At 34.5% G+C, this 26555-nt stretch overlaps 1 protein-coding gene across 1 annotated transcript in view; it reads left to right on the forward strand.

The window, feature by feature from the left end:
* The first annotated feature begins 4529 nt into the window (after window positions 1-4529).
* LOC145669985 (mast/stem cell growth factor receptor Kit-like) overlaps window positions 4530-26555 on the forward strand; it is a 29695-nt gene continuing 7669 nt past the window's right edge. The window contains exons 1-2 of the mRNA XM_081738326.1: window positions 4530-4535; window positions 10684-10825. Coding sequence (XP_081594452.1) covers window positions 4530-4535; window positions 10684-10825 — 148 coding nt within the window. The remainder of the gene's footprint in view (window positions 4536-10683; window positions 10826-26555) is intronic.

Below are 26555 nucleotides of genomic sequence, written 5' to 3' on the forward strand. Positions count from 1 at the left end.
TAAGTTAGGCATATCCGCATCTTCTTATTTCCATATGAAACCAATTCATTTCCAACTAACAGAATCCAAGTATATTAAAAATACTAACTTATTGTATTTTTTTTTTCATATTATAAGACACATAATTTAAACTTATATGAGATATTACAGTATACTTTTATGTTAATTATTATTTATCTTTTAAATATAACATATATCAATTTCTGCTTTTAACAATCACTTCTTCTGGCAAGATTAAACTTATAGTTTATTCTGTTGACAAAAGGAGTAAGTATTAACTATAATTTTAACTTTAATTCCACGAAAATCTTATGGAATATGCTTAAATTATTTTAAAAAACATGCAAAATATTTAAATTTTAAAACAATTAAAATATGCACCTCGTTAAACTATTAAGAAGACAGAATTACTTCATCATTCCGTTTTCTTTGTACTTTATTATTTTAGCTTTTCGTTTGTTTGTAGCGTCCCTTTCTAACACCGCGGTTATATAAGTCTATCCAGGTAATTCTGCACTTTAACGTGGAATTCAAACCACCGTAATACGTCCGATGCTCTTCCACTGAGAACTGAACCCGGGACGTGCAGAACCAAAGGCTCATTCGCTAGACACTAGACCAACAAGAAGCGCTGGGTTTTTAATTTGTTTCGATAATTTATAAAGAAAAAAGAATAGTGATTAAATACAACTACTTTCCTCTTGATTGTTTTTGGAACTACTATAGTGCACACTGTAATCGAATGTAATTTGCATCTATATATGTACGTTCTAAAAATAAATTCAACATTGTCTGTTACATCTTAGCGGAAAAACAGCTGAATCGTTTGAAGAAAAGTTTTGAACATTGTTAGTACTTATCTTTAACTGAGTTTTTACCATGTCACTTTCATTAAAATGCGTATCATAAGGAAAGGGAAAGGAGATCAAAATTTACACCAAAAACAGAGCATCTTAGAAACACCTCAAGTTAGGGAGACGAAACTTGGGATATAAAATCCCCATTAAAAATAAATTTAAACATGTTTCAGCGTTTTAGAAAATTCCACTTTTAAAGGAGGGAAACGGCAAGTTCTAAACTTTTTCTCCACATTCAGTCCAACATTGTTTGTCTTATCGTTGCGGGAACACGGCTGAATGTTTCAAGAATGTTCCAAATGGATTTTCGAGTGTAGATGTCGAGCCAACTTTCTGTTGTGTCACTTTCATGTATCAGGTAGTTCCTCTTTCACATGTTCATGTGTTACGTGTGTATAGGAATTTAAAATCCTATACAATCTCTTCTAGCTTTCGTTTAGCGTTAAAACCTGGAGTTTTGAACGATGAAATTATCAGTTATGTTTCTACAAAATCATTTTATCGTACTTTATCCAAGACACTTTCCACTGTTCAATATGATATGTATTTATTGTGCGAGTGTCTATTTGAAGATGTAGAATTTATCCCATTTTAATTAAGATTGGTGTAATAATTCTTTACTATATATAATCATATCTATTTCATATGATTGAACTCTGTCACGCATCAAGAGCTCCCTAGCATGCGCGCCTACAGTGCAGGAGACCTGGGCTCGATTCCTGGCGGGAGCTCATGTCGTTCGGATTCTATGTTAATCAGTAGGTCCATGTCTCATATAACCTAGCTGCTGAAAGGGAGGTTAAACTCAAAATCAAACTCAACTCAAATCAAAATGAGTTTTGAAAGTTGTAAAGTCCTTTTTGATACACTTTGTATAAATGAAAAGCCTACCAAACCAATTCTTGAGATGGGAAGGCCAGAATATTTCATTCAATCCCAATAGGTTTTATCATATGGCCAAGAGACTAACACACAAATAGTTTTACAAAAAAAGTTACTGTATGTTATTGGAAAGTTAAAGGTAAATTGTATTTTCAGATGTAGTCACTTTATTAGACGAATCCAACACAGAGCACAATACATATATGTCAAATATAATTCTAATTTAAAAAAATTAATAAAAATAAAAACTAATGAGGAAATTTGTTTATTACAAGTATTAATTATTTCTTTACATTACAGATGCACATTCTTCCAAGTCGACGATCGTAATTGCAGCATCTCTTTCAGTGGTTTTTCTGGTTATTCTTCTGATTTTAATTTTTATGTACAGAAGAATATCAAGATTAAAGGTAATTCAATATTTTGTTGATATAAATAGTGTCAAAGAACCGCTAAAAACTAAAATCTGATCAATGTCACTATGAATCAAATTAATGGTTTCTACATACTTTTATGTATTGGAAAATATTATATTTACATATTTTTTAAATATATTATGAGCCAATCAACAAAATTGATTATATACAGAGTGTTTCATAATTCCTATTACAGGGCTTGGAGGTTGAAAGTAGACACGAAAACAAGCGAAAAAGTTTATTACACCGAAGTTGAAAGCTGTGTCCTTTCCGAGTTACGAGTACGGGAATATGCAGAAAATTAAACTTTGAATCTTGATAGCGCAAAGACTAAAAGTGTTAGAGGGAGAGGTGTGGTGAATTTCAGAGGAAACCATACGTGTGTTGTCAGGCAGGGGCGGATCCAGGACGGATTTCTGGGGGGCGGTGGGTTGTAATACTTATACTTAGAGCTACTTTTAAAAGCTCCAAATTCTGGGATGGATTTTATTTATATATACAACTAAGAAAAGTTTCCTCTTCTGGGGGAAGGGGGCCATCGCCCCGATCGCACCCCTGAATCCGCCACTGTTGTCAGTAAATACCAAATTCAAGAGTATGGTGAAAGTAGAAACAGAATTTCACAAACTAAGTCAAGGTCTCATAGATAATTGTGGATTGAATGGGCCAAGGCTTAATAAAATCTTGTGTAATTTCCCGGTGGCATTTTTCGAAAATACAAGTATGGTTTCCTCTTAAATTCACCATACCGCTTCTTCTATCACTATTAGTCTTTGTGCTGTTAATGCTCAAACTTCAATTTTCTACACTTTTCTGCGCTCATAATTCCGAAAGGACACCCTTTCAACTTCGGTGTAATATCTTTTTGCTTGTTTTTTTGTCTACTTTCAATCTCCAAGCGCTGTAATAGGAATTATGAAACACCCTACAAAGTTACAAGGTTGTATCAAGATAATATTCCTCTCTCTCTCTCTGTATATATATATATATATATATATATATAGAGAGAGAGAGAGAGAGAGAGAAGACCATTATCTTGATACAACCTTGTTTTCAACTAATGAACAGAACACGCTGAAAATTTGTACCATGGAAAATCGGCAGGGAGACATTGTTTGCCATACTCTTATGATACCACAAGGCTAACAGTGTTGGCAACCCAACATAAAGTTGTATTCTCTTAAATGGCTTTACATCAGGTTACTACACATTTCAAATCTATATATTAAACGACAACTCACAATGTTATATTTATTATTCAAACTTACAAACTAAGGACGTTACACTATCACAAACATCCAAATTTTGGTGCCTTCCACACCAATAATAATACAAATGAGACTGGCGGCGCAATACACATCCAAAACACTTTAGTATCTAGTATTATGATCATGATATGATGAATTTCGAATGAATACGAACAACGTTACAAGGGATTGAAAATTTAACTTTTTAGAAAGCCTTTATTTCTAAAAACTGCTGAGATAAATACCTAATCCAATTGTATAAATCATTTTCAACATTTGGGAAGATTACAATTCAGTTCACAGCAATTTGCTATGTCAAATTATTATGGAGATATAATTTAAAAAAAAAACTTAAAGTTTGCAAAGTTGCTCAAAAGTATATAGTTCCGAGAACTTATTGTAATTACACTTATCAAAAGGTACTGTTATAATGTAACAGAAGGAAAATAAATCAAAAATTGTTTTGAAACGTTTCCACAAATACATCATTTACGTAATATTTAAAATTTTACCATTCTTTAATATTTTCCAAATGGTTTGAGACATCAAATTGCTGTAACCGGCATTATGATCTTTATTCTATTGACAACCATGTATGTAATTCGAGGTGATACATATCTAAACAAAGTTCTTTGAAAAAGATAAGTTTTCAATTTCTTGTAACTTAATTTCTACTTGTTTAAAATACATCATTTCATGACTAGTACTCGACATTAAGTTACTTTTGATATGCGTTATCGAGTCCATCTTACTTGCGTTATTACTGTTGTAGAAACCTCCAAAATTTGGTTGTTTTTCAATGTTTATGATACTATAGTGTCCTTAGTTTGCAACACCGAATATCAAATGTGGAATTGTATGTTTTCGTTTTACATGTAGATTTAAAATATGTAATAACCCGACTAATGCCTAGTGAAAAAATACAACTTTAGGTTGGGTGACAACACTGTCAGCCTTGTGGTATCATAGAGTATGCGAAAAAATGGCCCCTTGCCAATACTTGCACGGTACAAGATTTCAGCGTTGTTCGTCCATTAGTTCAAAAAATCGAAGGGCACATCAAGATAAATGGTCCACCCTATATATATATATATATATATACATTGTAAAACTCTGTCCCATATAGGATGCAGGTAGAGCGAGGTAATAAAAAGAGTGTCCGGAATCGACTCCCACTATCGGCTTTTATTATAAAATTCCAGTAATTAACAGTATTTTACAAAAATACTACAAAGATATTTTCTCTATACTTGTGAGGTTAAAAACAGGTAGTCTTTGACCGTGAGGTCGCAGACAGGATCTCCACAAAGCCCCGTAGCATGCTAGGCAGAGTGGCAAAGGGTTCCCCAAAGCTCCTTGGCAAGCAATGAGGGAGTTAGTGATTGCAGAGCCCCGAAGCAGGCTAAGCAATTGGGTGTAGGATTCCCTACAAAGCCCCGAAGGAGGCTAAGCCGGGTGAAAGGAAAAGCCAAAAGTCCCGAAGCAGACTAGAGGCTTGGGATTAGGTTACTCCTAATGTTCCGAAGCAAACAATAGGAGGGACATCAGTCAAATAGTACTGATCCGCGTCGGCTACCGAATTTATAGATCCCCAGACGGCGGTGGCGTTGCTGCTCCGATGTCGTCGTCTGCTTCGTGGGAGGAGCCAGAAGTCCGTCGTCTGCTCGTTATAGTGGATTTACGTGGTGCATAATATCTTCTCGCAAAACCATGTGGTAGTGTTTATAAACATAAGCGTAAAGTGTTGTTTGTACACAATACCACGTGGGATATTATAATATATATAGGGTGGACCATTTATCTTGATGCGGCCTTCGATATATATATATATATATATATATATATATAGAGAGAGAGAGAGAGAGAGAGAGATAAATAGATAAATAGATAAATAGATATAGATAGATACAGATCTATATACAAAGTATATATAGAAATACTTTGTATAAGGCAGGTAATTGGTTCCAGAAAGTTCACATCATGCAAAATCGTGTTGTTCGAGATCTGTCTACAATGGGATGAAGTTAAATTTCTTCATCACAAAATTTAGGATATAAAACAGTTTGAAAATAAATGCATATACTAAAATAATACATAAAATCTTTTTAAATATATACCTTACTTTACCACAGTGCGCTACAGCCCTATTATAAGCTTTGGCCTCTTCAACAATTAGCCTCTATTCGTCTCGGTTCTTCAATTTGTTAGCCCATCCTTTTTATCTTCATCTGCTCAGATTCCTCCTTTCATCGTCCATCTATCGTAACTTGCGTCTTCCTCTACCTGCATACATTCTTTCGTGCAGGACTTTCTTCGGTAGTGTGTCATCCGTCATTCTCTCCACACGACCGAAGCATCTTAACCGTTGAGCCTTAATGAATCTAACCATATCTTGATTTCAGTATATCATTAGTTCTTCTCCATTCATAACCATCTTTCGCAGGTCCGTAGATTTTTCTTACGATTCTTCTTTCAAATATTCGGAGCATGTTCTCATTTCGCTTCGTCATGGTACATACCTCCGTCCCATATGTTCTAAATTACAAAAGTTGTATAAAGCTAAAACAAGAATATTTCGTCAATCGTAATTGAAAATTGAAATCTTTCGGTTTTACGACCCACAGTATGCTCTGTAGATTAAAGGAGACAGATGGTTAATGAAAGTGAATGATTAATGATTATGAAAGGGACTGATGATTTGAGAATGTGGGAAGAAACGAGATCACATCGAAAAAATCTATGGAAACAATATTGTCCACCAGAAACTCACATGGACTGGAAATGAACCAGAGGTGAGCGCTTTACTACTGAGCCTCCGTGCCCCTATTCTTCAATTGTAGTCAATATCGTCATATCACAAGTCAATACTTGACTCGACTTGTAGAGTATTTCCATTTATACACGAATACGTTCTATATACTGTTTTTATTTGGTCATTTCTAAAATTGTGAATTGGCAAACTCATTGCCGATTCGTAAATATGTGTAATAGTAAAAATCTTAGAGCAAAACTCGAGTTGTTCAAATTCGCACTGCAATATATTTTTGAAGTGGGTTTCAACTAAACATTTATCCATATTTAGAAAATCACTTCTTTGTAAGGCCACTAGGAAAACTTACTAATACGTAGTAGGTATTCGATGACTTTTACAAATTGGCAGAAGGAAATGATGAGCAGGATTCTTTATATTTATAGAAACTGCCCTAGTTTGAACTGCATGAAGTACAAATAACAACATAAAGACAAAGCATGTATTAGCATACTGGAAACATGTGTGTTAGCAATCTGTGAAATTTGCACAATAGCACAAATAGTAACAACGAAAATATGACGCAACAAAAAAGAATTAACAAAACGGAACTTGACGCCAATCCGACAACACAGTACTCTCGGTGTAGCGCGAGAGACGACACTGACAAAATTTGATAGATGGGATTGACGACCGGAACACACCCTCGCGTTCTATTGGGCGGTGAAGTCGGTAGATCTAGGTCAAGCTTCACGACTCGGCGCGAGTACTATAACAGTCTGTTGCTTTAGAATAGAATTTTTAATAATGAGAAACAATCAAGCTATTGTCTTGAGTATTATACTCGGATACTTTGCAAATCTCTTCAATCGAAAGTTAACCTGAAATTAAAATTTAACTTTGAGAGCTCTTTTGGCTGCAAAGGTTTTTACAATCCTCAAAACATAGCTTTGGAACTAACTTATGCTCTGTGGATATGATCCTAAGGTTGGCGAATTGTTGTTCTGTTAAGTTTCTCAGTTATTTTTTTTATGGTCTTTAGTTTGCTTAAACTCCTTTCGTTGTCTTATGTGAAAATAAATATTTGCCCAGTTTTGCGCCCCTCCAATCCGGCGCCCCGAGCACAAGCCCCATTTGCGCTCTGCTAGTTATGTCACTGACTTCAAACAAATAAACTAAAGATATTGAAAGATTTAAGCGCTAAGTGTTTTTGTTTTCATTTGAAGTACAATTTATCTTAATGGATCACGTTGACAAAAATTTGTTTACAAAAGTAAAAATTCCCTCTTAAAAATTAATGGATGGAATACTTAATTTCTTTCAGTTTTGGTGCTCATGCTCCTTTGTCAAAAGCAGTAAGTCTTCCTTACGGAGACAATGAAACGACAAATATCTTTCTTAGAATTTTTGTTGTATGAGATTTTACTTTCAGCTTTCATCTTATAATTGAGTTAATCTAAATAAAAAGACATGATAAATTTCAAACGCCGAACCACACATGCATCCAAGTTTTTAGGTAAAGTTCTTTAGTTGCTATCCCTCAAAAATAAATTAAAATTATTTTTTTTTCTTAAAAAAGGAAATAAACTAAGAATTCAATTATATTTCTAAAAGAAATCAATAAAAAAAAGAAAAAAAAAGAAAATTATAAACAGAAGGAGAACTGATTCCAAGTCGCGCGGTAAACAATGATGAAGATTGTAATAAAGCAAATATATAATCAATCAAGTTATAATATTCATTGATTACGTTCGAGAAACATAAATAAAACACCACAACTTTCCTTCATAAAGCAAAACAAAATCAAAAGAAGATAACCAATCTATTTATTGTTTCAAAACAAATGACAAGCGACACACAAATCAAAACAAACAAATACGCCACCACCCGGCAAAAAGCACGTCACACACAAACATGACACACCACCAGCCAATAAAATTACATAAAACAAAGATAACCAGAAAGTCAGAATGAAACCACGAGACACATAGTAGCAAAGTGTGTGAAGATACCAGACCAGAAGATTGAGCAAACATGCATGGGATATGACATATCTAAATACAGTTACGTATCGCAAATATACCTAAACGAGAAAGAACTACTGCAAAAAGTGTGGGAAAAGAGTGAAAATACAAAACCGAAGTGAAGGTTTACGTTTTTTGGCCGAAATAAACGACGGAACAAAGTGAAAAAAATAGCTGTTTTGAAAGAACATGTCCATCTGTGTGGAAAATAATAGCGTTTGTAGTTTTGTGGTGTTTGACAAAGAAACCAAAATTCGAAATAATAGAACATGAAATAAAATTATGATGCGAGGTCATAAGTGACTAGTGCAGTTATTTTCGCTAAGAGTGCTTGGATTGAGCAACAAAATATTCCCCCAAAAATAGGGGAGATAGGTAAAATAGTAGAGATAGATGAGGTGTGAAAATAGGAAAACGAAAATACAACCGAGGAAGATAGATGAAGAGTTAATGAGTTTTCAGAGTCATTGAAGGGAATGACAAAACAAAACTTTTCTTGCAACCAGTTGAAGAACGAAACAAAGAAATACTCAAAATCACAAAAGACAAAATAATACCAGGAATGACCATATTATCAGACTTTTGGAAAGTATACGATTGCTTAAACGAGGAAGGATATAAACACTTGAAAGTGAATCATTCAAGTGAGTTTGTATCAAGGGCAGTCCACAATACGCACACGGAACTCCTTGAAGATCAGAATAGACAAGTGCAAACACAGAACATCGGAAGTACGTGAAAAGTGTTAACGGAAAAACTTGACATCAACTGGCAGGAAAGAAGAACGTTTTCCAATGTAGATAGCAGAATTTCTATTCAAACTAACAACGAAAAGAGAAAGAATTTTGCACAACTTCCTTATTGCCGTAGCCGACCTATGCAAGCCAGAGTACTAAAGCACGAGTTAAGACAATGCTTTATGTAACTTAGAACTTAGAAATTTAAAAAAGTAGATAGATTTACATTAACATATTATACCAATTTATCCAAATTATTTAACTTAACTGCATACAATAGAGTTCACAAAATCTCTTAGAGAAGAGTAATTCCCTCTCCCCGACCCAAGAAGAAAACTAAATTACAATTTAGATAGTATTATTCGGCGGTTGTTACTAAAGTAGATAGGTGACGTAGATCATTGTCGTTATTATATTTGAATTGTTAAACATAGTAAAAATTAGTATCACAATATTAATGTTATTATGCTTTCGGTTAGTTGAAGGGCTTACCTCCTCAATGTATAAACTGGTTTCTGAGCTTTACTTAACCAAATTTAACCACAATAAATTGCGCATAAAGTCCACAAAATAGTTTATATTGATGGGGGCGAGCTCTTCTAAGTCCCAACACAACTGAAAAATGTGTCATGATATACATGGAGTGGACATACAAGGGTTACTTCTGCTCTGAGGAAGAATAATCAGCTTATGATTGTTAATATTTTTTTTCGCTGGCATAGGAATAAAAACCCTTCTCCACAACGGAACCAATCCTAGCACTCTTGCGTACAACCCAAATAAGTTTTTGGGTCGTTTATTTTCTAAATAGTTCTCTCTTTCTCTCCCTTTGTTTTTCAAAATGCCAACATAATTCAACGAAATATATTATTTCAACAACAAATCAGAATTGGAACACAAAAAATTATATCAAATGATTTTTCCAATAGAGTCAAATATTTTCTACTGTCTGAAAATTTATTTTTGTTCACATATACATCGGCTTTTTTTTTTTTTCAGAATTGTTTTACACTTGAAATTTTCCTACTTGAGGCCAACAATATTCTGTAAATTGTATTCTAGTAATGTTTCCAAAACGGTAAAAACGAATTCTGAAACAACTCAAAGTTGTTTCAAATGTGTAATGGTTGCCTTTGACGAAAACATGAAATTGAAGCCTCACTCAGTACTATATGGCCATACTATATTATAATCTTTGATGATTGCAAGCTGTGAAAATAGCCTTACAACAATTTTTCGATTCCATGCCTCAGAACTTTTATCAGTGTCGGGTTCATCTCCAACTGGCAAAGTGAAAAAGTATGATTGACTATGATGGCAATTACCCATAGTACTACAATTTTCATATCAAAAACGAGTATAACTTCTGCATGTACCTAATAAAAAAAGAGAATGAACTTTCACTTAGCGTGAAGAATTTATTACATGTGATGAGTGTTGTAATAATACATTGTGAGTGAATTTGTCCATAGTTTCAATACATTCGCACTAGGCGAGTACGGAGATGGTAACTTTATTATATAGTTTCTAGAAACTTCCTTCCAAAAGTTGTTTTCCAAACTTCATTGTTACTTGTTTCGAACATAAACTGCCTTGAAAACTATTTCAAGAAATACTGTATTTTAAGAGAGAAATAAAATACTGAATTTCTATGTAATATACTTACTTGTTAATTATTTCGATGATAGATAATATAAGGTTTGTAAATATAACTAAATCTGATTTATTTGAAGCATATGATTTCTGACTTTAGTTTCTCTGTATTAAACAGCAAGCACTGAGTGAACAAGATGTGAAACTATTCCTCGAAGGTGCCACATCCTTCATTAACAAGGAATTACACTTGGATGAACAAGCAGATTTTTTGCCTTACAACCCACAGTACGAATTCCCAAGAGAAAGATTGTATCTTGGTAAGTTTCTATTCATTTAAGAAATTAATGACGACGCCAATAGCGAAGCGTTGTGGCTGGTTTGAATTTAGCTTCTCTTTCATCACGGAGGCTGTAAGAGACATGAACTTACAGCTTAACGTGGGATCCGAACTACATGAGCTGCTACTGGAGCGAAGCGAGTTAAAAGCAAATGGGAAGAGATAATGTGAGTTTTATTACATAAAAATAAAGTACAAGAGTATATTAAGTTAAAAATACTTGGAAAAGGTACTTTATTGCAGTACTAACTAATTTTTATCTTAGTATATCTAATAGTATTAAGGAATCAAACCGCATTATTTGCATTGTTTTGCAATCTCAGTGAGTCGTTGTCTTTGAAATATCGTAGAGATCTCCCACAGCAACAATAATAAGAAAAATAAATTAAAAAATAAATCAAAGAAAAATCAGTTGAAATTTCTTAAGAGGCATAAGAATCATACAGATTAAAAATTCAAATTTAGCAGTAGTAGAGAGTATATTGTAGAAGCATGTTTAAATAAACAATACAATAATGTCTTGAAATGAAGCATTCTATCCATTCGCAATGCAAATTACAAAATTATCTGCTCCAATAAAATTATTAAATTCTTCTACCAAAAGTAGTAAATAACGAACCCATTACAATGATATTAATAGCCTATGTTTATATTAATTCCCAACCAATACCAAACCATTGTACCAATATAGACGTCACCAAAATTTGTTATAAGGAAAGTTTAGAGAACGCTACCCTATTATTCAAAACTTTAGAACATGTTATTGTGTTTCAAGAGTCTACCTCGGAAGACTTTTTTTTCAGAGGGAGAAGTTTTGAAAATCCACGGGGAGAATTCAGAAGTCCAGGGATTCCAATATTAATACCGTATAATACAAGAATACGAGAAAGTGCTAAAAACTCCTGGTTTTGCGCAGAATAGAGTAGAACTAGAAGAATGAAATTAAATAGTTATTCAACATATTTCCCACTGAGACTGATACACTTGGTACAGCGATATTGCACCATACCAACAAATACCGTCTTTGTCGCTGAAAATTATAATTATGTCGTTCTTTGCTGTTTTCTGGGTACGAAATAGCTTTGGTCACAGAGATCTGGAGTGGCGCCACGTGATTGATTGATCCTTGATCTCAGAACCAGACATTTTTGCAGATAATCTAGAGCGGATCGTTTTTGTTGTCGAATTTTCTGCATGGGCCTCATTTATGTTCGTTTGACAAAGATATCTTTACCTGTGGTCACTCCGATACTTAAGTCATATTCTCGACAGTGTTTCAGTATTATTTGTTTGAAACGCATCCGTGATGTACCCTTCCCAATAACGGCTCTGTTTCTGTAGCATTTCTCTAGCACTAAGACGAAACTCCAGCACCTGCAAGCTTAAACATAATACTGGTAGCCATGCCGGTTTTATGGTTGTGGTTCAACTACAGGGATTATAGCGGAGTTGCCAATTTGGTGGATATAAATCGGATAACCGTCTATACAGGTTATGAAATTTGCAAATCCACTAAAACTTGTCGTTTTTTTAATCGATACAGAGTGGTCCAAAAGTAGGTATACAGTCCCGTACTGTTCGGTTATGACATTTTACATCATTCACTTATTGTTATCCATACAGGTATTGACTTAGTTTCTTCCTTATCTGTTCTTAATTTATTTTCAGTTATACCTTAAGATCGGAACAAACAGAAGCAAATAAATTCATTATCTTAATAAATTAAAATGTAATACTTGATCGATGCAGTCTGTATACCTACTTTTGAGCCACTCTGTATTTTCTTCACTCTTATCTTCATTGGAAAATAAAAATGAACAATCATTATTTACTGTCAGACAACGCCAGTGAATGATGTGTCATTTTAATTTTAGTAGCCCATTTCTTTCTATCTGTTTTATGTTAGTGCTTTTCACATGGGTACTGTAATGAACACAAGAGGAAAAGAAGATTATAGTAAGTCTTTTATTTTGGGGGGAGGGCTATCAGCCATGTGAAGGTGTTGATATCCGACGTTTCGAATGAAACTGCATTCATCTTCACAAATTCCTCACAATCCCTGAAGATGAATGCAGTGTCTGCATTCGAAACGACGGATATCACCATCTTTACCTGGCTGATAGCCCAAGAAGACTTACTAAAATCACGTCGCCGGGAAAAATTCAATTCTTTTTTCAGGGAAAAAAAAGATTAATGACAAAGTAATGACACTTAGTACTAGTAAAATAAACTCTCATAATCATTATTTCCAAATCAGTTTCTCCTGACACTCGTTAATCACAAAAAACAGTCTTAGACAAACTGAGAACTCACGATAAAAAATAAAAATTCTTGCTGTTATCTCTTTATTGGTAGAGAAGCGTCGTTATATAAAATCGTCTAGAAGTATTATTATTAGTCAACATTATTATAAAAGACTGTGAAGAACATTGTTTTGCCGATAAACTTAGTGCTCTATTGTTAAAATATAGGATAGGGAGATTAACATAAGTCTATTTTGAAACAATATTAAAACTTCTACAATATTATTAGAATATAAAGGAAAATATATTCAAAAATGAGTCAGAATGAGAGAGAGAGAGAGAGAAAAAAAGTCCTTGATATCAGCATTTCTTTTTTTACAATTTACATTTTGTGTAGCAAATTGCGGTACAAATTTCAATTTATATCGCAATTTGTAAATTTTGTATAGCACTTTCTGTACTATAATGAGTAATTATAGAATTATTATATTATAAAGAGTCCCTTCAATCGGGATTTTTTTTTTAAAGCTAGGTTCGTGACGTCTCGCGAGGAGAAATCTTGCAAATACTGTATGTTGATTTCTACAAGGAGCGTTAATGGCATCTGGTATATCAGTCGGTATATCAGTACTTCAAGTGAAAAGCGATAAAAAGAAAGAAAAAAGTGTATTTTTCTATATTTTCTCTGCTGCCAATGCGCCTTTTCTTCAAGAGACATTTTTTTATTACACACTTAGAAAGAACGATAGGAGAAGCCGAAGTCTGAGAACGTCTGGAGAATGACTTACTAGGAATAAACCGACAAAGGGAAGGAAGAACAAGGTGAAAAACTGTTTTGCAACCGAAAGTCGAGGCATTTTTTCTTGCAGCAACAGACCCTTCAAAGAAAAATTTCTTAATTATAATAGTAGTATTTTTTTCAGCTTGCTCCTTATTTTAGCTTTCGTGGTAATAATGACAGATGCATCGCAATTTGCGATGCATTTCTCAATTTGTATCGCATTTCCATGTTTTTTTCATCTCAAACTGCGATACGACAACACTTAAAGAACTCTGATACATACATATTCGTTAATTCTATGATTAGGTAACTGACAACGTCAATGGATAATACATACGTGTTTTATAAAGCACTATCTATACAACGTCCATACTTACAATATTGACATCATGTTAATAAATTCAATGGTATCACTAATAGACAAATAATTACCAATCAATAAATCTTATTGAGCTAAACACAATTGTATTCGTGAATTTAAAAGCTAATGCGTAATTTTCGAGAAAAATGGAGAAAAAACAATTAATTTGTAAATTTAAAAAAATTGATACTGTACGACAATTATGCCAGTTTTTAAGGTTAAACATAAATATACATAAATACCTCCCTAAGCTTTTCATTTTCACACTTACAAGATGAATATACGAGGTGTGTTCGAAAAGTATCGACCCTTATTTTTCCCGCGTAAACCAATGAAGTGCGGGAGACTTTCTTCAGTGTAAATGTAGAGGGGACACTAATGCGCAGTCGTGAACTTTTTCCCGCCAGCTGAAAACGTCAGTCGCTGACAGTCGGCCAACGAGTGAGGACGTGTAATGAGCGGTCGTCGGATTTCAGTTTTTTGTAAAATGACAGAAAAACTTGGGCAGCGATATTGCATCAAATTTTGTCAAAAGCTTGGTGATACCCAAGCAAAAACCATTCAATCAAATCGGTACATTCAATTTTGAACAAGAATTTGAGAATGAGGAGAGTGTCCGCGAAATTTGATTCAGACTTTCATCGCCAAACACAATATTCATGTGTGTCGTCAGACTCCCTACTCACCCGACATGGCTCCGTGTGACATTTGGTTATTTTCCAAGCTGAAAATACCACTAAAAGGCACCCGATTTGAGTTAAGAGAAGACATCATGGGGAATGTGACAGCACGGTTTCTCACCATTCCACAAAGTGCATTCCAGAAGCGTTTCCAACAATGGTGCGAGAAGTGTGTGCATTACCTAGGAGACTACTTTGAAGGGGATTAGTGTGTCAGAGTTCCAAATCAATCCAGAGGTTCGCTACTTTTTGAACACAACTCGTAAAGCATACATCAGTCGATAGGTCATGTCGAGCATTAACAAAGTTTCATATTTATTTATGAACGGTTATTTATTTATGTAGTCTAAGCAACAAAATACCTGATAATTTGCAGTTTGTATCTGTTGTTGTTTGCCGATGATATATATATATATATATATATATATATATATATATATATATATATATATATATATATATATATATATATAGTATGGCGCTAAATTCGTTGTACAAAAGCAGAGGAGTGATTCCTGAGAGTAAAACAAACAAAAAAAGTTCCTATAAACATAGGGCGAAAACCCCATCGTTTACGTGTTATAGGCTGCCGAAATCATGAAAAAATGAATTTTAAAGGTCCATAGCTCCAAAACTATGGGACCTACTGTAGTCGGGTCAAGACTTCACTTAGGAACTAGTATGAGCTCTATCGAAAAATACATGTTTTAGAATCCTAAGGTACTCACGCAACAGTTTTTACGGAGGTAGTTGGAGAGTACTTTATATCATAGGCCCGTAGTCAAACTCCCTCTATAAAAGTTGTTGTGGAAGCACCTCAGGATTCTGAAACACGCATTTTTGGATAGAGCTCATACTAGTTCCTAAGTGAAGTCTTGACCCGACTACAGTAGGTCCCATAGTTTTGGAGCTATGGACCTTTAAAATTCATTTTTTCATGATTTCGGCAGCCTCTAACACGTAAACGATCGGGATTTCGCCCTATGTTTATTGGAACTTTTTTTTTTTTTTTTTGCTTTACTCTCCGGAATCACTCCTCTGCTTTTGTACAACGAATTTAGCGCCATACTGTATATATCATAGGGTGTTCCATAATTACTATTACAGTGCTTGGGGGTTGAAAGTAGACAGCAAAGCATGCAAAAACAAGTTTATTACACCGAAATCAAAAGCGTCGTCCTTTGCGAGTTATGAGCGCGGGAAAGTGCTGAAAATTGAACTTTGAGCATTAATAGCGCAAAGACTAATAGTGTTAGAAGAAGCAGTATGGTGAATTTCAGAGCAAACCTTACATATATTTTCGAAAGATGCCATATTCAAAATGTTCAGGAAATTACGCAAGATTTCATTAAACCTTGCACCATTTATCTACCGAGGCTATTCACACAGATGCAAATTCCATTAATAATAATAATAATAATAATAATAATAATAATAATAATAATAATAATAATAATAATAATAATAATAATACATCGTCAAGGTGGTGTGAAAAAACCTTTACAGATCAGCTATCTTAAGAGAAGTTTCCTTCATTCGCACCAGGCAAATGTCGGAATGATACCTAACTTGTAGGCCCCAAGTAGTCTCCTTTCCAATGCCTTTAACGAAGGACGTTATTTGAAGACGAAAAATTGACATCGTGAGTGCGAATGTCGCCGCCTTATTTTTAACTGATTATCTTTCAATTATGATAATTTAGCCAAATATGAAATAAAAAATAAATGAATTTTGAAATTCTTGATTCATATGTATGTTTTAAAATTAACTAATTCTTATCGGACTTCCGAAGAGAAACATCAAAAGAATTTAATGACCGTGTCTATAGCGACAACTCCCAGTCACGACCCCTCTTCAGTTTTATTAGAAAGAGGAAAAGAAAGATTGAGAGAGAAGAGAAGGAGGCAGGAGAAAGGAGGAAAAGAGGAAGAGGAAAAGGAGAAAAGAAGGAGCTAGAGATAAAGGATTACTGGATAATTATGGAAATATGGTAAAGAAACTTGAATAGTTATTAAATGGTGATTCATAATCGAAGGCTATTACTTGAGGATCAATTCTGAAGTGATCCCGAAGAGACTTATGTTCCTTCATACGATCCCGACCTGGATCCAGGCAACTGCACAAGTAGGAGTTGCCCTAACCCAGCCCAGGCGACGAAAAGTTTTAATTTAATTGTTTGTCTATTATGTTAAATAACCTGTATCCACTATTTGAATTTTTATAATGGAGATCGAGAAAAAAAATAAGGTAATGTAGTCTTCAACAATAGAAGTTCGAGATTTCTGAAAAGACTGTCGTTATTCAGGCTCATCCTGTTATTGTGGCTTTTCTCCCAGAGCCGATTTAAAGTACTTTAGGACTAGTTATCGTTCATGATTTCGTCATACACTAATACATATAACATGCTATTACACATTTATTATGAACACTATCATAGTAAATCAATATTGAATGCTACCACTTAAAACTAGATTTATCATTCATTCACATCCACCCACATACATACAGGACACCGTATCGACATGGGTGAAACTAGTTTAAAGAAACCATCTAACTACAATTTGGTGAACATTTATTACATCTATTAGGAAATTAAACACAGAATTGTATAAACATGCATAAACACACACACACACACACACACACACACACAGATATATATATATATATATATATATATATATATATATATATATATATATATATATAACAGTCAGATTAAAAGAAAGGCAAAAAATATTTAACTTTTGATAAATATGATATAGGTCGTGAATAAGTACAGTATACAATACGATGAGTGAAAGAAAAAAAACTTAAGATGAGGATTAGAAATGAGTCTTAATCTCATATGTAAAAACGTTTAAAATAATGATACGAGTCCTCTCTCGTAGCTCTAGACGAGCTATAATATCATATGTATTATCGCAGCATCCTTTCTTGTGTCCATGCATTTAACTTTATTTCATTCCTTATACACACATAAGATTACGTTTACTAATCGTAACTGACACATATTCTGTTCGTCGAAGTATCTATCGAAAACATTTCTCCCATTTCTGGGATTAAGAGATCAAAGTCTTGCCACTGATATCACGGTGACTAATATTACTTATTCTGTCATTCACTTACTATCTTATTCATTGACGATCTTTCAGTTAATATCACCTTATACTACCAGGTGCACACATTTAATGCTAGATTCACACAATGTATATGTAGGAACGAGAATTTTCCAAGTTCAGAACTACTTTCGTTTATATTGAGAACACGACTACTGACGTGGAAACACTGGTCAAGTTTGAGGATTCGTATGAGAGGGATGGAATCTAAATATAGTTTTACAGAACAATTTTAGTTTACTAAATTGAGGGTAAATTTAAGGATACATTAGGGTTACGATGACCTGCCTAAATCCCATGCTACATGCAGTTAGTGTATTACAGACGATGTTAACTGTTACATAAGTTACTTAATATTATTACAAAGATTGAAGAGAATATCTAACATGCAGCGGTATCTTCTAACATTCACATTTTATATTTGTTGGATATTTCGGAACTATAGCAACCAAGGACCGTTCGGGGTAAGGTACCGAGACCCTTTACACATATTTATTTATTCAATTCACCCTTATACATTTTACTTCAATATCATATTTATTCCACACATATTTATCTCTCAATATATATATATATATATATATATATATATATATATATATATATATATATATATATATATATATATATATATATATATACACTCAATAATCATTTAAATTTTCAACTCAATAGCCCCAAGAAATTACATTTTTAGGTTGCAACATTTCACATAAGAGAATCCAAATATATATCGCAAATTTACCTAACTGACCGCATATGATGATAAAATTAACATTCTCAAGCATTTTATTTAAACTAGTAGACATTTAATTCCCATGGCAGGCATGTAAACACAGAATATGTATGAATATATGATTCTAAAATTGTTAATACTACTTTGGGCCCAAAACAACTACAACATTTACGTCTATGATTACCAATGGAAACAAAAGTAGTAATGACTGTTGGTCCAACGGAGAATTTTGAACAGATAATGATAAAAAAAGTAAAATTTAATCGTATGCTGAACTATCACTCGCTATTGCAGTGGGTCAAAATATGATGGTAAAACGTTTCCTTAATATTTCACATCAACGAATACCTCCACGAATCGTGTCTCGTGACATCTCAGCTGGTATTTCAGGTTTAAAAGATATATGTTAAATGTTTATTATGTGTCAAGTTCAAAACTGGGGGGGGGGGAGTTTGAAAAATAAAATAAAATCTTGAAGGAGAGAATAGAGGGATAGATAGAGAAGAGAAAGAAAAGGCAAACGCGGCACCAAAGAAATAAGCTAGGACACTAAAACTACAAAGATAAGTGGTCGAATTTAGACATACAACAGTCCACAGCCAAATATGCTTTCATATGCCGAAAAAGGTGGCCTACTAAAATGCGTGGCCTAAGATAAATATCTCCAAGCCCACAAGGTAGTCCGTGTCCTGAGCGAGAATTCCACAAAAACAGTGGCTTTATGGAAATCTCACTTCGCACTGTGTCCGGCTGAGACCTTGAAGACTCCGGCCCTACCGGGAAGTCAGTGTGGTCTCATAATTTAGAATTTCTAAATAAAAAATTATCCGACTCCTCAGAAACTGAGAAGAGTTCCGAGTAAAGTATGAAAAACTAGAGTAAAGTCGATAAAATAGAGAAAATTCTAACTAGGTTTTACCAAAATTAAAAAAAAAAAAATGAAATAAATTTTGTACTAGTAAGTTATCTGCCAAATCTTACTAGTAGCTCCCACATCTGCAAAGGTGCCAATTTTGAGATGCCATTTAATTTCAATCGCTACCTAGTTTAAAACTAAGGAAAATGAAAATATTTGGAGGGGGAGGATCGACACCTTGATACGGAATGACGAAATTGCACTGTAATAAATTTTCTATATCAATAGATCCTATCCACATCGTCACCTCTGCGAATGGTAGTGAACTTAGCTTAATCAGTTAACGTGATTTTTTTTTTCAAAGTTGGAGAATAGTATCGCAAAAGTAACCTGAACGCGTATAGTTAAACTGTAACAATCTGCAAACGGTTATACTGTTCTGTGATTGTCTGGAATCGTTTGGAAAATGTCTGGAATCGTTTGATATATGACCATTATTCGTATTGTCAGGCCGGTTGATTATATGCCCTGTATGTTTACTATCAAATATCAAGCCACAAAGTGAAAATACCGTCCATCATTTTTACATAACACACTATCCTCACACAAATTTCTAACGTAATAATTAATGTAGTAATGCATTTATCATTATATAAACAAATTGAATACTTTGTAGCAAAGTTTACCACTGGGTCCTCTTATTTATTCATACTCACTACCATATATATATATATATATATCATTAATATTATCATTACTCACTTATATATCTTTATTCATTTTCTATAACGTCGATTTATTTTCAGACACCCTATACTCTACCATTACGCCGAAGACTTCTTCAAAGCAGTCTTATTATATATTAAAGTCAACAAAATTATTATAGTACATTAATTATACGCGTGGTTTTGTGTGAACTGATATTAGATTCTACCAAAGCGAACTACAGTATATTTCACTCCAGTCCTTCGAATTATTTTATATGCAATGAAAGTTCAATGTCATCAACTATCCTGTTAACTACATGCAATCATATCTTCTGAGAGTGTCAACAATGCTATCGTTTACCGAACGTAGCGAAGAGAGAATTTCGAAACTGCAGCCTGACAGCAGAAAATGCCACATAGACAAACTTCAGGTTAAGGAAAATTGCAAAGTTTACTATTACAGTGAAACCTGTCTATGTTGGCCGCCATCGGTTCCATCGAAAAGTGGCCAACTTAGACAGGTGGCCAACTTACAGAAAATAAGTGTGATTTGTGTACTTTTTAGAATAGGATTTCTAGTATTACTTGACTGTAAAATTTTAATAAGCAGTGGCACGACAGCTTCTTATAAATAATGTATATAGAGTAATCAAAAATATGCAGGGCTAGAAAATATTACTATAGTATGCAAGAGCGCCGATTTCTCTGTACATTTGGGGGGCCCATTCAGATGCAGAAGGTATATATATGAAGATTTTAAGACAAATTGCACTCAAATTATACCAAATATTGTATACTCATAAATAAAATAGGGTCCACATGAGCTTTGGGGGGCCCGGTCCCCCTCGGTCCCCCCAGGATCGGCGCCCTTGATAGTATGTTTAATATACTGTATGTGCATACCTTTCTCTTCCTGAAAACTAGTCTGGTACATTGGATTATTCGGATTGAAAACACAATAACACAAACAACCATGAAATAGAAGCGTATGTACGCAGTTTATTGAAATTGATATTATAGCACACTGAATTATTCAGATTGAAAACAAGAAAAAGCTGTTATAAATTGAGAAATTCATATGCAACTTATATGACTTCTTTTCAATTGTTACTGAATGGTGGTTCATTCTAGACGTATTTGTTTTATTCTTTTGGCAGATATGCACATTCTAATATTGTAGTTAACTACCTCTTGTTAATGAGCTAGAAGTGTTTCCCTCGGAGCAAAAGATATTTTGTGAAACTCTTGAGGGAATTCATATCTCAAAAACTCCGCTATCTTTTGACAAGCCGACAGGTGCCAATTGTTGACAATTGAGATGGTTAGTTTTAACCTTGAGAATTTTCCGGAATTACTAAAGCTCCCCACTGATGAGAGGAGTTGATATAACTAATGGTTTTACCAAAACAGACAGGGTAAACAAATACGTACAACCATTTCCTGAATTCCTGTACGTGCTTTTTCTTATTCACATCTTCCTTCACCACCCCTTTATGAGGGTAGTATTCTGGCCATTGACCTCCAAGAACAAATCTTGCGAATCTATGCTTCTTTGTGTCCAGTCACAAATACAGAACATCTGCCTCTCATATGGGAATTCGAAAGAGTTAAGAAAAATAACAAAACTGTATTTTTCGTGGCCAAGATACGCAGGTAAAATTATCATTATCATCATAGGGTAAACATTGCTTCAGTGTGGCCAACTTCCAAGATAGACAGGTGGCCACTTATAGAGTATTAAGTAACGAAGTCTTATGGGAAAATGCAGGTTCAAGACGAACTAGGCCAAGATAAGCAGGTAGCCAACTTAGAGAGGTGGCCAAGTTGACAGGTTTCACTGTATTAATAATTTGATTACTGAACTATATAAATGACTGTGCTTTTCAGGAAAGTTAATTTACAATGTAAATAAGTATCAGAGTAACAAAAACCTAGCGGCAAATACTTATTAGCCCGACACGAGATGGAGTTAGTAGTATGAAAACAAGCTTTACACTACTAAATACCCTTTTGTACTATGCTATATGGAAAGTTAACTATACACTGTATATCACGAAATAATAGTACGGAATTACTATGAAACTGCATTGCGGACTAATTGACTTATTTGAACCGTCCGAAAGAGATGAATAATTCAACAATACACTGTCCGTAAGTAAATTAGTTATACATGCTCACAAACAACACATAAATTACACATATACATGCTATATCACACATGAACTAAGAAAGCGAATATTAACACATATTACTACACATGTTAAATCATATTATCACACCACTCGACTATACGTAAATCAAACAATCACTAGATTTCACCATATTAAATCGGCTCTATGCTCTATGAAAAAGAAATGGAATAAACAGAGCCCAATGGCCCTTCTACCAATTAAATCATGTTTTCCAATTACTGTTAATGAAAAGAAAGAAAGGTCCTGATGGGAAAAGAACCCTGACAAAAAAATCGTTCAACCCATTTCCGTTGGAAGCTTTGGTCATTTAGGAGTAAAAGAGAGAGTCCCTGTGCTAAGTTATTGACATTATGGAAATTAATCTAACTATAAAGGGGAGTATGAATACCGCCATGTACAAAAAAATCCCATATACTACGTACACACACGAAACTATATCTGAACAGGCCTATCGTAACCTAACTTAGTTTAGGAGGGTAAAAGGAAATATAGTGAACGTTTTTTAAACCCCAAATCTTAGTTTGCCGATCACATCAAATCAAGAAACCAATACACTATTTATCTCTGTCTGTCCTTGGACGATGACTGTACCAAATATGGCGTCTGCATTACGGAATTCCATATCTTACTGCTTTTTGTCCTTTTTGGATATAATTTCAAAATCCTAAGACTCCCATCAGCTTCTGAAATATTTATTACCTTACTGAAACTAATATTACCTGGTTATTAAATGGTGTTTCTGTCCTTTTTATATATAATTTCACTGCATCACTTTGAACTAAGATGTTGATCCCACGAAACGAAATGCTATCAGCCAAAGACGAAGTGAGTCGCGCCTTAATACTAGCGTCGGAAATGGTTCCAATCAGAACAAAGAGTTTTGGCGGCGGAAAAATATAAAGCGAATAGAAAATAGTAAAAACTGGATGAAACCGGATTTTGGGAGGATATGCGCATCTCAGATGGGCGAAGGGGGTCTAAATTATTCTGCCAAATATCAGATTGGTGGATAATATCAAGAATTTCTGTCCAATTGCGGGCCTATGTTTTCGTATAGCATTAAAGTTACAATTCTAATACTCATCCATTTGCAATGCCCATATACAGGGTTTACATTAAAATAATGTATAAATAAAGATATTATTCCCCAAAATATAATTCCTACTGGGTTATTCAAAGCTTCCACATTAATTTTGAGTTCAATAAGGAACAAATGAATATACTACATGGACCGAAGAATATACATTGAAAAATCTACAGTACACAATACGTTCAAAAAGTATTTGGCCCCTCGAAACAAAAATTTCATTACTCCGACTGTAATGATACATTACATATTCTTCTGACATGTTCGTCATCAAGCCAGAGATGCCATAACAACTTTTATAATTTTAGTAAGTCTTCTCGGGCTATCAGCCAGGTGAAGGTATTGACATCCGAATGCAATCCTTCCATTTATGTACAAGGATTGTGATGAAGAGACTGGAGTCAAGCCAAGTCAAGTCTGTTTTCACCACAAACGGGGAAGGGACGTCTAGCCTGAAAACGGCTATTTGTCCAACGTGTATATTTTCTGTTAAAGTGTTTATTGCGGACAGAATGCTATGGAATTTAAGGTATATTATATTTTATTTAGACAGGATTTTACACTGTAAGCAGGATTAATCATCTGAGATAGTTCTGAATCATATCGTTTAAGTTCATCCAGATTTAACGCCCATACGCGCGGAGAACAGGCAAAGCCCAGAACATGGAATTTAATTGAAATACTTTATTATTATTATTATTATTATTATTATTATTATTATTATTATTATTATTATTATTATTATTATTATTATTATTATTATTATTATTTTAGTGTTTTGCGAGGTTGGTTATTGTTTCGATTATTGTTCCCGAGTTTTCTGTAATTCTCCTTGTAGAAATTTGATTCTACTAATCTGTTTTCGAACTTTTTGTTAAGGTGTCTTATCAAGTCTTCTAGTTTTGTAATGTTGCATATACAATACGCTTCCTACATTTCTGTATATTCTCTGATCATTCTTACCCAGAATCTTTCTGTGCTTTGTAGTTGTGTATTTCCTGAAGTGTAAAGAGTGGGGAGCCATATGTTACGTTTCCGCCTATCATTGTCCTCCTATTGTATATTCTGCTATATATGTTGGCTGAAACATTTTTGTTGATATTGATATAATATCTACAACATAATATTGATTCTTTCATTCAAGACGTCCTCCGTTCTTCTTAGGATATTTATTAGGTCATGTGGTTCGTCTTTGTCCAGTAGCGTGACAGTGCTACTCACCAAGGGCCCCGATCCTTGGGGGGCGAGGTCCCCCAAAGCTCATGTGGGCCCCCTCATTGTATTTGTAAATTTACAATATTTGGCATAATTTGAATGAAATTTGTCTTAAAATCCTCATATATGCTTTCTGCATCTGAATGGGCCCCCCCTAAAGTTACAGAGAAATCGGCGCCCTTGCTACTCACCCATGTTAGGATGTTGTCCGTTAACATTTGTAATTTAGTTCTAATCTGTCGACTAGGTCGCTCAGTAGACTGGGTTTGAGTAGCACCTTTATCATCCTTAGGCTTCTCACTACTGTGGTTCCTATGTTCTTCATCTTTCCTATATTGCAGCGTTGAGACTGGTGTTAGGTGGTGTGATGACCTTTTTGATCTGACTGTCAGCGTTCTGGAATTGTCTGTGTGGGCATCGGCTACTTCCGCTTCTGTGATTAATAGCTTTGCATGTTCTCAGTGAGGTCCTTTTTGATTCCAGCAATCTCTTCATATGCTAGGACGCCCCCAACAACGCACTGCAAGGTTGCGCTTGTTATGGCTGTTTGTCGAAGTTGTTGATATTCACATAGTCGTTTGTGTTCCATTGTGCATGTTTCCAAAATCTGTTGCTTGGAAGCCGTCTAGAAATCTTCTCTTGTCTTTCATGCTTTCAAAGATTATTTTCACTCCATTATTGCGGTTTAGGTTTTATATAGTCACTTTTGTGCTGGGAAGTCGTTACGTAATCGGTCTTTCAGGGCCAGTGGTCCTGTCTTCTGTCGGTTTGCGTTAAAAATTGCCACTGAAAAGTTTTTTTTTATTATTTCTCTTTGTGACCATTATTGTCTGTTGAGTTTTCTTCTGAATATGTTGTGTAGTTGTTTCAGGATATAGCACTCCGTTTCTCTCTATAGCATGGTTTTCTTTTCCTTTCTGTTCATGGTTTTCTTCCTGTTCATCTTTACATACATCCTTTCCTTGGATTTTGTCTTGGTTATGCGATCTTCGTGAGTGTGGCTTTATGGGCATATCTGTGTATCAGCAGTTGTTCTCAGCCATTTTTTGAGTATTTCTTTGTCTACTAGTAAGTAAGCAGTTGCTTCAATCCCGTAGTGTTGATGATTTGGCGGCATCAGAATAGCTATAGACGGAGTTAGGTGATCCCGCAACTGGAGAGACGGTTGCTCCCTTTCAGGAGTGATTTGCGTCTATTTCTCTGACGATAGCTGGAAAGACCTTCTTTTTTTTCTATTTGTTGGTTGGTCTTCTACGTGTAACTTCTCTTGTCTGTTTTTGTTGAGAAGGCTTCTACTCCTTGTGTTCCGTGGCGTTTTCATATTTCCTTTTTTTATTCCTGCATGGGCCTAAAAAGGGCCTTAACACTTTGTCGCTCTGCTTGAAGTAATTTACAAGGTGGGTAGGTGTTTTTCTTGGTGTAAGCAGCCCCTTGATATAACATCACGAGGTATCCAGAGCTACAATGTTGTAGGTGTGTGCGTATGTGTAGTTGTCTGTGGGTATAACTAGTGAGGTCCCGTTGGGAAAAGCTCAGCCTACTTGTTCTCCGACTATCGGCAAGGCCTGTATATGTAAGAATGCCTACTCTAACCTCTGTCACTCAAGAGGGACAGGGAAGCAAATAGTTAAACCTCTCTGTTCGGTTTGTTTAACGCTAATGCTGTTGGGGAGGGAAATCTCTTGTAAGGTAGCTCTAATAAAAACCGAATGATACTACTCTTATAAGAACGG

The sequence above is a fragment of the Thermobia domestica genome, chromosome 14 (assembly GCF_964235325.1).
Source record: "Thermobia domestica chromosome 14, izTheDome1.hap1.1, whole genome shotgun sequence".
NCBI classification, from domain to species: Eukaryota; Metazoa; Arthropoda; class Insecta; order Zygentoma; family Lepismatidae; genus Thermobia; species Thermobia domestica.